Below are 12771 nucleotides of genomic sequence, written 5' to 3' on the forward strand. Positions count from 1 at the left end.
GAGATGGAGGTGCTGAAAGCAGCCATGATCATCCAGGCCCACGTCATGGGCTACATGGCCAGGTACGACTCATTATTCAAGACTCAACGCTAAAACAGTTTTAATGTTCATTCCAGCCAAGACTCCCTTTTATTAACTGATCGTGTTGGTTTGTTGACGCTGTCCTGCACACAGGAAGCAGTACAGGAAGCTGCTGCAGTGCATTGTGGTCATTCAGAAGAACTACCGGGCTTTCTACTGGAGGAGGAAGTTCCTGCTCCTCCGCTGGGCAACGCTCACCTTCCAGAAACGTGTGCGAGGCCAGCTGGCCCGCCGGGCCTTCAGCCAGCTGCTGGAGGAGAGGAGGAGGAGGAGGGAGGAGGAGGAGCGCTGCAGGAGGATGGAGGAGGAGATGGAGAGGTGGGCTAGTGTTTTCATATAAATTCTTTTTTATCCTCTCTGTGGTAAATACTCGCGGTCCGCTGCTGTAGCTCCACTTAGTCTGGTGCACCGGCAGTGATGCATTTTACTTATTACATTATTCTTTATTACCAGAAATGTCTATTTATGGCCTAATTTATGAACAGTGGCTCAAAAAAATATTAAACTTCCCAGAAACAATACAGAGGACATGACATCTGTATCCTCAATGGTGTCGACAGCCCTGAGAGAAGGTGCCACTGTTCCACCCTCACCGCTGCAGCATTAAGCAGCAAAGACGGAGGCTAAATAAACATTGGCATACTAACACCAGAATACATTTCTGTCCACTTATTGGGATATTTGTATTTATAAAAAGTTGTATAATGTGTAATTTTTTGGTTATTGTTGGATGACTTTCTGTCTGACCTTCACGATCCGTATTCTAGATGGGTTTTATGGGATTTTAATGCCACGATGAGACGGGAAATGTAATTACTGATTATTGGTAAATCACATCTTACTGTCTGTTTCAGTCAGCTGATGTCTGTGTGTTTGTGTCTGTGCAGGGAGAGACAGAAGCTGGAGGCGGAGAGACTCGCCAGAGAGGTACGATTGAACTGATTATTAAGGAATTCATTTGTGTGAAAGAGTGGATTACTTTTACATTTTAGACATTTCGCTGATGATTTATGGCCGAGGAGTTCAGTGTCTACAGGCACATTTGGATAGATCTTTGAATTTGTTTACATTCCTGTCTGTCAGACACATTTTTTTGTAATTATTTTGATCATATTTATTTACAAGTACATTCATTATTATATTCTTCAACCGAGACACAGGTCAGTGTTTATTGTCGTTCTGTGTTAGATTGGATCCAATAAGCATTTAGCTGCTCTTGAGAATGTACTTATTAGCACAGAAAGAAATGTCCGTCTTATCCAGTTGTTTTTCTCTATAATCTTTTCAACCTAGCTCTGGTACTAATCAACAGACATGAGTGTACTTATCCTGAAAAAGATCGCTGCAGTAGAATAATGAAAAGTGACACTTTGAATTCTTAATTTGTATTAGAAACAGGTTGAAATGATTTCACACGTGGAGATTTAATTTGAAAAAGACTTTTAGGACTCAAGAGATAATCTTTTCTTAATCAACATGTTAGAGGCGTAGGAAGACTATTATGGATTATTATATCCATAATGGCGTTGGATACCATGAGCACAATCTGTTTTTGTGCATGTGGCAGGGAAGTGGGAACACCACTCTCCAAAACTCTTCCCATCAGATAGATTTCCTTTTTCCTTCCCCAGGCTGAGGAGGCCAGAAGACTGGAAGAACTTCACCACGCTGAGGAGTTAGCCTCTCTGCCTCGGCCTCCAGTAGCAGCTCCAACATCACCGGATATGTTGGAGGAGCTGGAGTCAGCGGAGGCCCTCCAGGAGGCATCTGAAGAGGAGGAGGCAGTCCGTCCTCACGAGGCTTCTCAGGTGGAGGAGATCCTCCGACTGGAGCGGGAGATCCAGGTGCTGCAGAGGCAGAAGGAGCGTCAGGAGCTCTCTCTGACCGAGGCCTCCCTCAACCGCCTGCAGCTTCTCCGTGACCAGGAGCTCAGGCGTCTGGAGGACGAAGCCTGCAAGGCGGCGCAGCAGTTCCTCGACTCGCTGAACTTCGACGAGATCGACGAGTGCGTGAGGAACATTGAGAGCTCGTTGGGAGTCAGCGAAGAAGATGAGAAGGAGAAAGAGGGTGGACGGAGGAGAGGCACCGACGAGGAAGAGGTAGACGAAGGGTTTGGGGCTGATGATGAGGCCTTCAAAGACTCGCCGAACCCGAGCGAGCATGGCCACTCAGACGGTCAGCGTACAAGCGGGATCCGAACGAGCGATGATTCGTCTGAAGAGGACCCATACGCCAATGATGGTGTGATCCCACCACTGCCGCCAACCACCCTGCTTCACCAGCCGCTGCCTTTACCGCCGTTGCCCCCCGCCTGCCACAGCGCTTCATCCAGCGGGGACTCTGCCTACTGCCACCCCCAGGCTTCGTCCGAGGCTCAGCTCGATGACCTGGTGGAGCTCATACCGCCGGACGAGGATTCGGACTACGACCAGGATGACTACGATGAGGGCGCCATCGTGTCCAGTGGCAGCGTGGCCTTCTCCAACCCTCGCAGCGGCCAGTGGTCCCCCGACTACCGCGGCTCTGTAGGCACCTACAACAGCTCAGGGGCTTACCGCTTCAGCTCGGAGGGGGCTCAGTCATCGGTGAGTTGGGTCTCAGTATCCCAAAAGTTCCTCCTCTAGTTGTTCATGTTCAGAGTCGGAGCAGTAACTTTGCTTCTACTGCTGACTGAATGTAGGAGGAAGCAAGTTTAAGGTTTGAAGCAAAGCAGTTGTCAGTTGTTTCAAGGAAGATCTCTATTGACTATTCTTAAGTGTGTCAGATCTTAAATGAATCACACTGGACACCTGGAGGCTGAGATCCACTGGGATGCTCTTTTCCCATGCAATTCTAATCCACATCACACTGAGGCGGGTTTTGTTTTTATGGATCACATGCTTACCTGTCAATCACTTCACATTACAGTCAAGAGAGATCAAAAAGAAGCAACAACAGCTAATATACAATATCATTCCACACTGACAATGAAAACATTCAGTAATGCTAACTTTGTATATCTTGAATTTCTAATTTCTGTCGTTTTTATTCCAGTTTGAGGACAGCGAGGACGACTTCGACCGGTTCGACACCGATGACGAGCTGTCGTATCGGCGGGACTCCGTCTACAGCTGCGTCACGCTCCCGTACTTCCACAGCTTCCTCTTCATCAAAGGTATCTCCTTCACCACAGCACTTACACTTCTTTAAGAAACTGAAAAGGACCACAACTTAAGAACAATAAAGAATCATAGTGTTACCCAGAATCAGGTTGAAGAATAACTTTTCCAGAAAGTTTTAGAGAACTTTCACAATGAAAATAGAGAAACGTATCTGAGAACTAATCGGAAATAGAATTACCAACTCAAGCTTCTTCATATTTTCAGTACGTTCACTTAACACACAAGGTTGGAGTGAGAGATGAAGAAACTTTGTGAATACAGACAGTTTGATTGTGTACAGTTACATAGGTAGGTCTATATACTGTATGATGTTTCATTCTTTTCCTGTAATAAGATTTGTACTTCTTTCTTTATATTCCATCCTCACATCAAAAGTCATGTGATATCTAACGTCTCTCTGTCCTCGCAGCCCCCCTCCTCAGTAGAGTAAAAATCTCATCTTCTCCTCTCCAGGCGGTCTGATGAACACGTGGAAGCGGCGCTGGTGCGTTCTGAAGGACGAGACCTTCCTGTGGTTTCGGGCCAAGCAGGAGGCTCTGAAGCAGGGCTGGCTGCACAAGAAGGGAGGGGGCTCGTCTACGCTGTCCCGCCGCAACTGGAAGCGCCGCTGGTTCGTGCTGCGGCAGAGCAAGCTCATGTATTTTGAGAACGACGGCGAGGAGAAGATGAAGGGGGTGCTGGACATGCATAATGCCAAGTAAGGACTAATCAGGCTACCTCGAAACACTTATTATACTGTTGAATCAGCTTTATTGGCCAAGTGTGTGTACACACACACATCTTTTTTATTAAGCTCTCAATGTTTCACACAGTCTGAACAAAGACAGATGAAAGTTAACATAGTAGGTGAAAGAATAGCTACGTATCTAAAAAGCAACAATGACAAACAACATTAAATGTCTATATACAAGTCAAGTGTTTCTGTCATACTATGTGGTATATGAATGTATTCACAGCTTCACAGAGTAAACAAGCTGTAAGAAATGAAATAATGGGCAGTGAAGTGGATTTTAATTCTGTGTATGTATATAATTACATATCAGACATGAAGGCTGAAATTTGAGAAGGACACTGTACACTGAAGTGTTCAGTAACATGTTGGATCATGATATCTGAAATGATCATTATCTCAATAACTAGGATGCAGTTCTTATTATGGCCACTAGATGCTGACTTCATGATAACAGTGTTGAAGTAACTGGAAAGCTGTCCTGTTTCATAAGATAATGTCAAAGCGACTTATTGGATCACGTCATACCTTTTGATTGAGTGATCGAGCAGATTTTGAAAATGATTGTTCCATTAAAGACTAGTTGTGGTCCGAACCCCCGAAGAGGACGAGGTGAGACACTCATGGACAGACTGACCTATTTTCTATTTTTGTTTTTTGTGATCTGCAGAGAAATCATTGATAACACCGGTAAGGAGAATGGAATCGACATTGTGATGTCGGAGAGGACCTACCATCTGATCGCAGAGTCTGCCGAGGATGCCAGGTGTGCCTTCGAATAGCAATATGTAGTATAACTTGATCTGTACAGCACCTGCAGAACTGGTTTGAAAAGAGGAAGAACATTTAAGCAGGAGACTAGAGCAGAGACCAGGAGTGAAGGACTTCTCGGCACCTTTCACTCAGTGTCACCTCACTGATGCACTCGTTCACGTCACATCCTTATGATCATTTAGCGTTAAAGTATGAAGTTGGAATTACACTTCTACAAACGTAATACATAAAAGTTTAAAAGAAACAGCCATGCAAATGTATCCGAGAAGCCCCCACGCACATATGGCAGGTCTGTGTTGTAATGTGGTCACTGACGTATTTCATAGAATCACGACACGATCGCTTTATTACTGAAATCACCAACCGCTGCTCCTCTAACCAGCTCCCTCTGACTCCGTCAGGTCACCATGACTCTTTCCCCACAAGGTTTAAACTCACACTCACACACATACTCAGTCACAGACAGTGTAATGAGGAGGAGGAGGAGGAGGAGGAGGAGGAGGAGGTATTGTCGCTATGGGGTCGATGTGTTGGTTGCCCCGGGCAGCACATTGATTTCCTCTCTGAGGGACAGTCCACTTCCTCCAAATATCTGCCCTGACAGGAAGATGAACAGACTCTGTGTGTGTGTGTGTGTGTGTGTGTGTGTGTGTGTGTGTGTGTGTGTGTGTGTGTGTGTGTGTGTGTGTGTGTGTGTGTGTGTGTGTGTGTGTGTGTGTGTGTGTGTGTGTTGGCAGCAGGTTTACAGTGCCAGCCTCTCTGTCAGTGTGAGCCAGCATCAGCTCCATATGTCTGAGACAGAATCAGTCTGAACACAGAACTGCCTTCATTTCTTTTGACAGTAATAGGGATTAACATTAATACCAACATTTTATACTTGAATTTTTCCACTGGACAAAAGTAAATGAATTAGTAAATTAGATGTAATCCAACATCTGAAAAACACAGATTCATTTGAACGTATTTAACGTGTGACAGAAAACACGTTGAAGCGCACACACCTTCAGATGTAGCTGACTTCTTAACAAAAGTAAATAATAATAATACAAAAAGTATTTTGCGCGCATGTGCACCTCCACATCTCCACATATTCCAAATAAGGTTCGATGAGATCGATCGAGAGATAGATCTCATGTAACACAAAGGAAATTGTTCAGTTTTTGATTTTTTTTAAATCTGGACACAAAATGATTTCACAGTTTTGTGACTCAAATTATTGCAAAATTAACTTTGTAAGTTGAGATCTCAGTAGTTTGGACCTGTTCCCTGTGAATCCTGATTGGCTGCTGTCGTTATGTCTTGATGATGATGATGATGATGATGATGATGATGATGCCGTCTCCATGGTTACAGCCAGTGGTTCAGCGTGCTGAGTCAGGTCCACGGCTCTACGGAACAGGAGATCAGAGAGATGCACGATGAGCAGGCCAACCCCCAGAATGCTGTGGTGAGTGCTGCGGGGAGGCAAAGCACTGTGGGAAATGGAGTTGTGATAAGATGTATGTAATACTGTATGCCGGCCTGGGTGTTTTCAGGAGGAAAAATACTTTTAAATATTGGTGTAATTTCAAGTTACACTGTCAAATGATTCTTAATGACATGTCAAAGTCTTCTTCCCAGAACTTGGGGCTGAGTCTGACTTCATACTCCGGATTCAGCCCCTTCACACACAAATTCATGCTTGTTCCATTTTTAAGCATAGCAATACTTAGATCAGCAAACATTTTGTGAGTTCATGACAGGGGTGAAGATATGGATACAATCATAAAAGATCATTTCATATTGATATACATTGTGATATCACATGAATTGTAAATTATCTGTAGATATTCTGTAAATTTAATAGAGAAACCCTTTATAGATAAAATAGCTGGACCCAAATGTCTCTTTTTCGCTAAAAATACCTGAAACGTCAAAGTACTTCATCACAAAAGTCCTGATCATTGATTTGCAACATTGACCACTATGGTCTAATACATCCAGAGATATTAAAGGATAGAAACCTCAATATAAATAGTGTAGAAACATCTGTCTTTCCTGTCTGTATGTACATGAAGTGAAACAGCTTCAGAATAGGAGCTCGTTTTTATTCAAATTAGACTAAATACATCTCACCTCATGTGGACGCGTCTTTTCTGAGATTTTAGCAGATCTGCCTCCATTGACGTGTCCTCTTCTCCTTCCATTGACTTTCTTGCAAATGTGCCACCTGTAAAATTCACTTTGTGACTTTATTTGTGTTTTATATTCATGCTGCCCCCTTCTGTTCTGTTCTGTTGTAGTCCTTTGTGTTGAACTGACAGGACACAGATGTGTTGTTGGAAAAGCCACGTCCTCTTTCGAGTGTTGTACCTGTGAGTGAATGTGTTGCTGCTTTTATCCCTGTGTGTGTGTGTGTGTGTGTGTGTGTGTGTGTGTGTGTGTGTGTGTGTGTGTGTGTGTGTGTGTGTGTGTGTGTGTGTGTGTGTGTGTGTGTGTGTGTGTGTGTGTGTGTGTGTGTGTGTGTGTGTGTGTGTGTGTGTGAGAGAGAGATAATTGGTTTCCATGGGGCAGAGGAAGGTCAAACTCATTATCCACACCCTGAACACTGTTACTGAAACCTTCCCCCTCTCTCTGCCTCTTCAGGGAACGTTGGATGTGGGGATGATCGATTCGGTTTGTGCGTCAGATAATCCAGAGAGGTGAGGACCTGCATCAAACATCATGTCACGTCTCTGGCTTTTCTGTGTGCAGACCTGCCCCGTTTCACACACTATAACAATAAGTGAAGGAACCAGAAAGTGTTAGTTAAAGAAAAGCCAAAACAGCTGCTGCATTTGTCTCCATGAAGAACTTCTGATGCTGCTTTAAACAGTTGCATTTGGTTTCATATCACTTATATTCGCAACTACTCATTTATCTTCTCTCCTGTTGTTAAAATGAAAGGTGTCTCTAATATCTAAAAGTGGCAAAAGAAAGTCACTTCAACTCAACCCCGCCTCAGCCACCAGGGGGTGCTGCTCTTTTACACATGTTTAAAAATCGAGCAACGGCTCCAACACAAACGATATATAACTCCTGCTTCGATCCAAGTTCAAACTGCTGAATGTTTTCATGTTTGTCATCTAGTTTTACATTTTAGAGTTTGTGATTGGTCAGCTGTCAGTGTTTGATCCTTCTCTCTTCTTCTTCTTCTTATTATTATTATTATCACCATTAACTGCATTTCTGAATCGTCACAGGCCGAACTCCTTCGTCATGATCACAGCGAACCGCGTGCTGCACTGCAACGCCGACACGCCCGAGGAGATGCACCACTGGATCACTCTGCTGCAGCGCTCCAAAGGAGACACCCGCGTTGACGGACAGGAGTTCATCATCCGAGGTGACAATGCAATCCCTTAACGCTGGAGTCTATCCCAGAATGCATTTAGACAGAAATGTAGATCAGATTTACAGCAGAAGAGCAACAACACACGAATGTTGTGGAAGCTGGTGACCTATTGTGACCTTTTTGCATTTTTAAGCTGGTATTTGTTTTACTTTTTTCACTTTTTAAACTTAATAACAGCAGAAAAGGTAAAGAAATATTCTTGCTGATGTAGTCAGATAAGTTTATAGGTTGAGTAAATGAATAGTCCTTGAATACAGAATAAGAATAGATCTGTTTATTGAAGTAAAGTGACGTGAAAAGTGTATCAGTGTGTTGCAGACAAAACAAAAGAGTCTTGGTCTGCAGTTGTTTGAACTTTACAAATTTGTAAATCTGCAGGTTTACACATGTAGCAGCTTACACCAAACTCCACATTAAATATTTGGGGGGAAAAAACTACAGGTTGAACTGCAAACAAATGCTTTCACACTGTTTTGATCGCTGCTACTGTGTCAGGCTGACGTAGACCTTCAGCAACACAAACATCTGATTCCTTTATTTCCTCCAGGCTGGTTGCACAAAGAGATGAAGAACAGCACAAAAGCCTCACTGAAGCTGAAGAAGCGCTGGTTCCTGCTTACCCACAATTCTCTGGACTACTACAAGAGCTCGGAGCGTAACTCCCTGAAGCTGGGAACGCTGGTGCTGAACAGCCTCTGCTCAGTGGTTCAGCCGGACGAAAAGGTCTTCAAAGAGACCGGTAAGTAAAGGGAAATAGAATAGACTTGTTTTAGACTTGTCATGTGTCTGTATTTTGAGATTGAATTAGGATGAATCTGAGTCTCCCACAGTCAGAAACAATTGTTCCTTTGCCAAGTTGTTTAACACGACTGGTTTGTTTGGGTTCTTCTTCGTGTCGTCCTCCCGACAGGCTACTGGAACGTGATCGTATACGGCCGTAAACACTCGTACCGTCTCTACTGTAAGCTGCTGAATGAGGCCACGCGTTGGGCCAACTCCATCCAGAACGTCATCGACACCAAAGCTCCCATCGACACGCCGACCCAGCAGCTCATCCAGGACATCAAGGTGGGAAACTTGGCGTAGAACTGATGGAGACTCCATCCATGTAGTTGCAGTTCCCACCAGAAGCTAAAAGAAGGCGATACAAGTCAGAGATTCATTATTAGATATTTGAATGCAGGGAGGGATCATTCTGAAGGCAGCCGGGTTCAGTTTCATTTTATTTTTTACTCTTTAAACACCACGCAATATTAAAGACTTGATATTTTACTCACCTCCAAAAATCCTAATTGTTTAAAAGCTATAAGACAAACTGGGACAAATAAACTGGGTAACTAAATATACTGAGACTTAAATATTCAAGAAGACCATCCATTTTCTGTGCAGGGTTGCTGGAGACTAGAGTCTATCCCAGCATGCATTGGGCAGGACACAGTAAAAACTAAGTCCCTCAGCGGGCAGATACAGATGAGGAGGAGGAAACCTGAGAACCAGTTTACATGCTAACTTCACACAAAAGTATTTTTTCATTCGCTACATGCTCCAGAGATAGAGTTCAAAGTCAGCCTGAACTGATGCAAAGATGTCAGTCCTGGTTTTAAAACCACCTTCCCCCCAGTAACCCTAACCCAGAGCATCGTATTGAAGTGGGGCTCCTCTGCTCTCTGCAGGAGAACTGTCTGAACTCAGAGGTGGTGGAGCAGATCTACAAGAGGAACCCCATCCTTCGCTACAGCCACCACCCGCTGCACTCACCGCTGCTGCCGCTGCCCTACGGAGACATCCACCTCACCAGTGAGTCACACATTCAGTCCAGTCCAAAGCTGCTGTATTATCACTGTAGGGGTTTCACACGGTACATATTGTTTGCCACGAGCAAGGCAAAATGAAATTGACAGATTTTTAAAGGGAACTTGGTGATTCTCTCCTTGAAGCCGACTGCTTTGTTTAGCTGCACGAATGAAGCTTCAGGCCAAAAATAACCAAATTTGAGATCAACCCAGACAAGCTAGCACTACGCACTTCGCTATAGGTCAAGTCACATTGACAACAGTCGTGTACTTAAAGCAACTACATGAACAACAACAATGAACTCTGACCATCCACCACATCACTAACCTCTTCCCTCCGTCCTGCTCAGCTCTGAGGAACAGAAGCTACACGACGCTGCAGGAAGAAGCCCTCAAAGTGTTCAGCTCTCTGCAGCACCTGGAGGGCGTGGCCGACCCGGTGCCCATCATCCAGGGCATCTTGCAGACCGGCCAGGAGCTCAAACCTCTGCGGGACGAGCTCTTCTGCCAGCTGATCAAGCAGATGACGCGCCCGCCGCAGCCTGGCAGCCCCGGGAACCTCTGCAGCTGGAAGATCCTGGCCTGCATGTCCTGCACCTTCGTCCCCACCAGGAGCGTCCTCAGATACCTGAAGTTCCACCTGAAAAGGTATTGGCATGTTTACAGATAGTTGAAGGAAGTTTGTGGATCAAAAAATACAGATCCACAAAATAAGTTTTTTGGGATGCAACTAATGACAGCTTTTCTTTCTAGATTAATCTTAATGTTCTCTCACACTAACAAATCCACATCACTCTCTCCGCAGGGCTCGAGAGCTCTTCCCCGGCTCGGAGATGGACCGTTACGCCGCCTTCTCCCTCGACTCCCTGAGGAAGACTCGAGCCAGAGAGAACGTCCCGTCACAGGAGGAGATCCGCTCCATCGTGGCCCGGCAGGACATGAGCACCACCGTTCACTGCCACGGAGGAGGATCCTGCAAGATCACCATCAACTCGCACACAACAGCCGGAGAGGTGGGTGACAACTGGGGCTGCTGGGACACAGGTTAAGGTGGATGCGGAGTGGTTCAAAAGCTGGTATTCAATGCTAGTCTGGTTCCAGACCTCTGAATCACCACCCACATCTCTGATTATCAGGCGCGTTTACTTATTATTCTTTGAGCGTTGCGTCGAGATACTAAATACCGGCGCATTTGAGAAGTTAGAAAAGAAAGAAAAGAAGGGTTCTGACGTATGAGAAGTTTACCCACATGTATTTAAAAATAGTGCTGGTTGTTTGTGTCTGGCTCTGTGTGCGTCAGGTGGTGGAGAAGCTGATCCGCGGCCTGGCCATGGAGGACAGCCGGAACATGTTTGCTCTGTTTGAACACAACGACACCACAGAGAAAGCCATCGAGAGCCGCACAGTGGTGGCCGACGTGCTCGCCAAGTTTGAAAAGTAAGCGTCACAGTGTGTGTGTGTGTGTGTGTGTGTGTGTGTGTGTTTGAGTATCTTTTTGTGTCTGAAGCAGAAAATTGTTTCTCTTCTGCCTTCACTAACTCACTCTCTGGTCTCCAGGCTTTCAGCCAGCCCAGACGAACACAACACCGGCTGGAAGTTTTACTTCAAGCTCTACTGCTTCTTGGACACGGACAACGTTCCCAAAGACAGCGTGGAGTTCGCCTTCATGTTTGAACAGGTAAGACAGGCAGAGGATTCATCACAGTCCAAATCCCAAAGATTTTTAGTTCTTCTTCCTTAATGGTAACCTCGTTGCCCTTTACTTGTTAATTGTTTCTTTAGTCAATCAGAACATTATCACACCTTTGTATTGAGCTGGGTATTGAACATTTTATGCACAGAAATGCATCCATTTAAAAAAGTTTCATGTTGTAGAAAATACTCAGCCCTCGTGATGGATTTTCTTGTCTGCTGTCTCCAGGCCCATGAAGCCGTGATTCGTGGTCAGTATCCGGCCCCTGAGGAGACTCTTCAGTTCCTGGCTGCTCTGAGACTTCAGTACCTCCAGGGCGATCACAGCTCCCAGGCCAACCTCCCTGAAATGTCCCAGGTGTTCCCCATGGTGCGACTGCGGGCCCGGGTGCAGAACTCGGCCAAGACGTTCGCTCCCGGCACCGGCTCGGTGGCCGACCGCACGGGGACGTCGGAGAGGAAACGCTCGAGCTTCCTGGAGGGAACGCTGAGGCGGAGCTTCAGGAGCGGCTCGCTGAGTCGGCAGAAGCTGGAGGAGGAGAACAGCCTGGAGGCGTGGATGAGGGAGGAGGCGGCGGCGGTGAGAACCAGCGTGATGGACAAGTGGAAGAAACTGCAGGGGATGAACCAGGAACAGGCCATGGTCAAATACATGGCTCTGGTGAAGGAGTGGCAGGGATACGGATCCACGCTGTTCAACGTCGAGGTGAAATTTAGATTTTATCCACAGTAACGATTAAGTATATGTGTGTATCGTTTCCTGTGAATCCACTGGTGTGTGGGCGATTTCAGTCCCACATGAGAATGGCGGACTCCACCACTAACTATGAAAGCTACTATATAAGAGCTATTTACTTACTTTAAATACACCCAATGGATATTGGCAGAAAAAAACAAGTATTATCTAAACTGGGGTGTGAAATAACGTTCTCTCATGCTCTTTCCGTTTCTGCCTGTCATTTAGTGTCGGGACGGAGCGTTCCCCTCCGAGCTGTGGCTGGGCGTCAGCCGGGAGGCCATATCGGTGTACAAACGAGGGGAGCCGTGGCCTCTGGAGGTTTTCCCGTATGAACAGATCCTCTCCTTCGGAGCTCCGCTGCCCAACGCCTACAAGATCGCAGTGGAGGGCCGAGAGCTGGTCTTTGAAACGCAAATGGTTCGTACAAC

General features: G+C 45.7%; 1 protein-coding gene across 1 annotated transcript in view; it reads left to right on the forward strand.

The window, feature by feature from the left end:
* myo10 (myosin X) overlaps positions 1-12771 on the forward strand; it is a 110013-nt gene that overhangs the window by 94544 nt on the left and 2698 nt on the right. Inside the window, exons 22-40 of the mRNA XM_070918307.1 lie at positions 1-62; positions 175-399; positions 969-1008; positions 1815-2666; positions 3115-3235; positions 3696-3939; positions 4643-4738; positions 6100-6193; positions 7372-7427; positions 7968-8110; positions 8667-8858; positions 9030-9187; positions 9793-9916; positions 10263-10560; positions 10718-10925; positions 11213-11349; positions 11470-11590; positions 11834-12310; positions 12569-12760. The exon at positions 1-62 is cut by the window's left edge and continues 45 nt beyond it. Coding sequence (XP_070774408.1) covers positions 1-62; positions 175-399; positions 969-1008; positions 1815-2666; positions 3115-3235; positions 3696-3939; positions 4643-4738; positions 6100-6193; positions 7372-7427; positions 7968-8110; positions 8667-8858; positions 9030-9187; positions 9793-9916; positions 10263-10560; positions 10718-10925; positions 11213-11349; positions 11470-11590; positions 11834-12310; positions 12569-12760 — 3840 coding nt within the window. The remainder of the gene's footprint in view (positions 63-174; positions 400-968; positions 1009-1814; positions 2667-3114; positions 3236-3695; positions 3940-4642; positions 4739-6099; positions 6194-7371; positions 7428-7967; positions 8111-8666; positions 8859-9029; positions 9188-9792; positions 9917-10262; positions 10561-10717; positions 10926-11212; positions 11350-11469; positions 11591-11833; positions 12311-12568; positions 12761-12771) is intronic.

This window comes from Enoplosus armatus, chromosome 14 (assembly GCF_043641665.1).
Source record: "Enoplosus armatus isolate fEnoArm2 chromosome 14, fEnoArm2.hap1, whole genome shotgun sequence".
Classification (NCBI taxonomy): Eukaryota; Metazoa; Chordata; class Actinopteri; order Centrarchiformes; family Enoplosidae; genus Enoplosus; species Enoplosus armatus.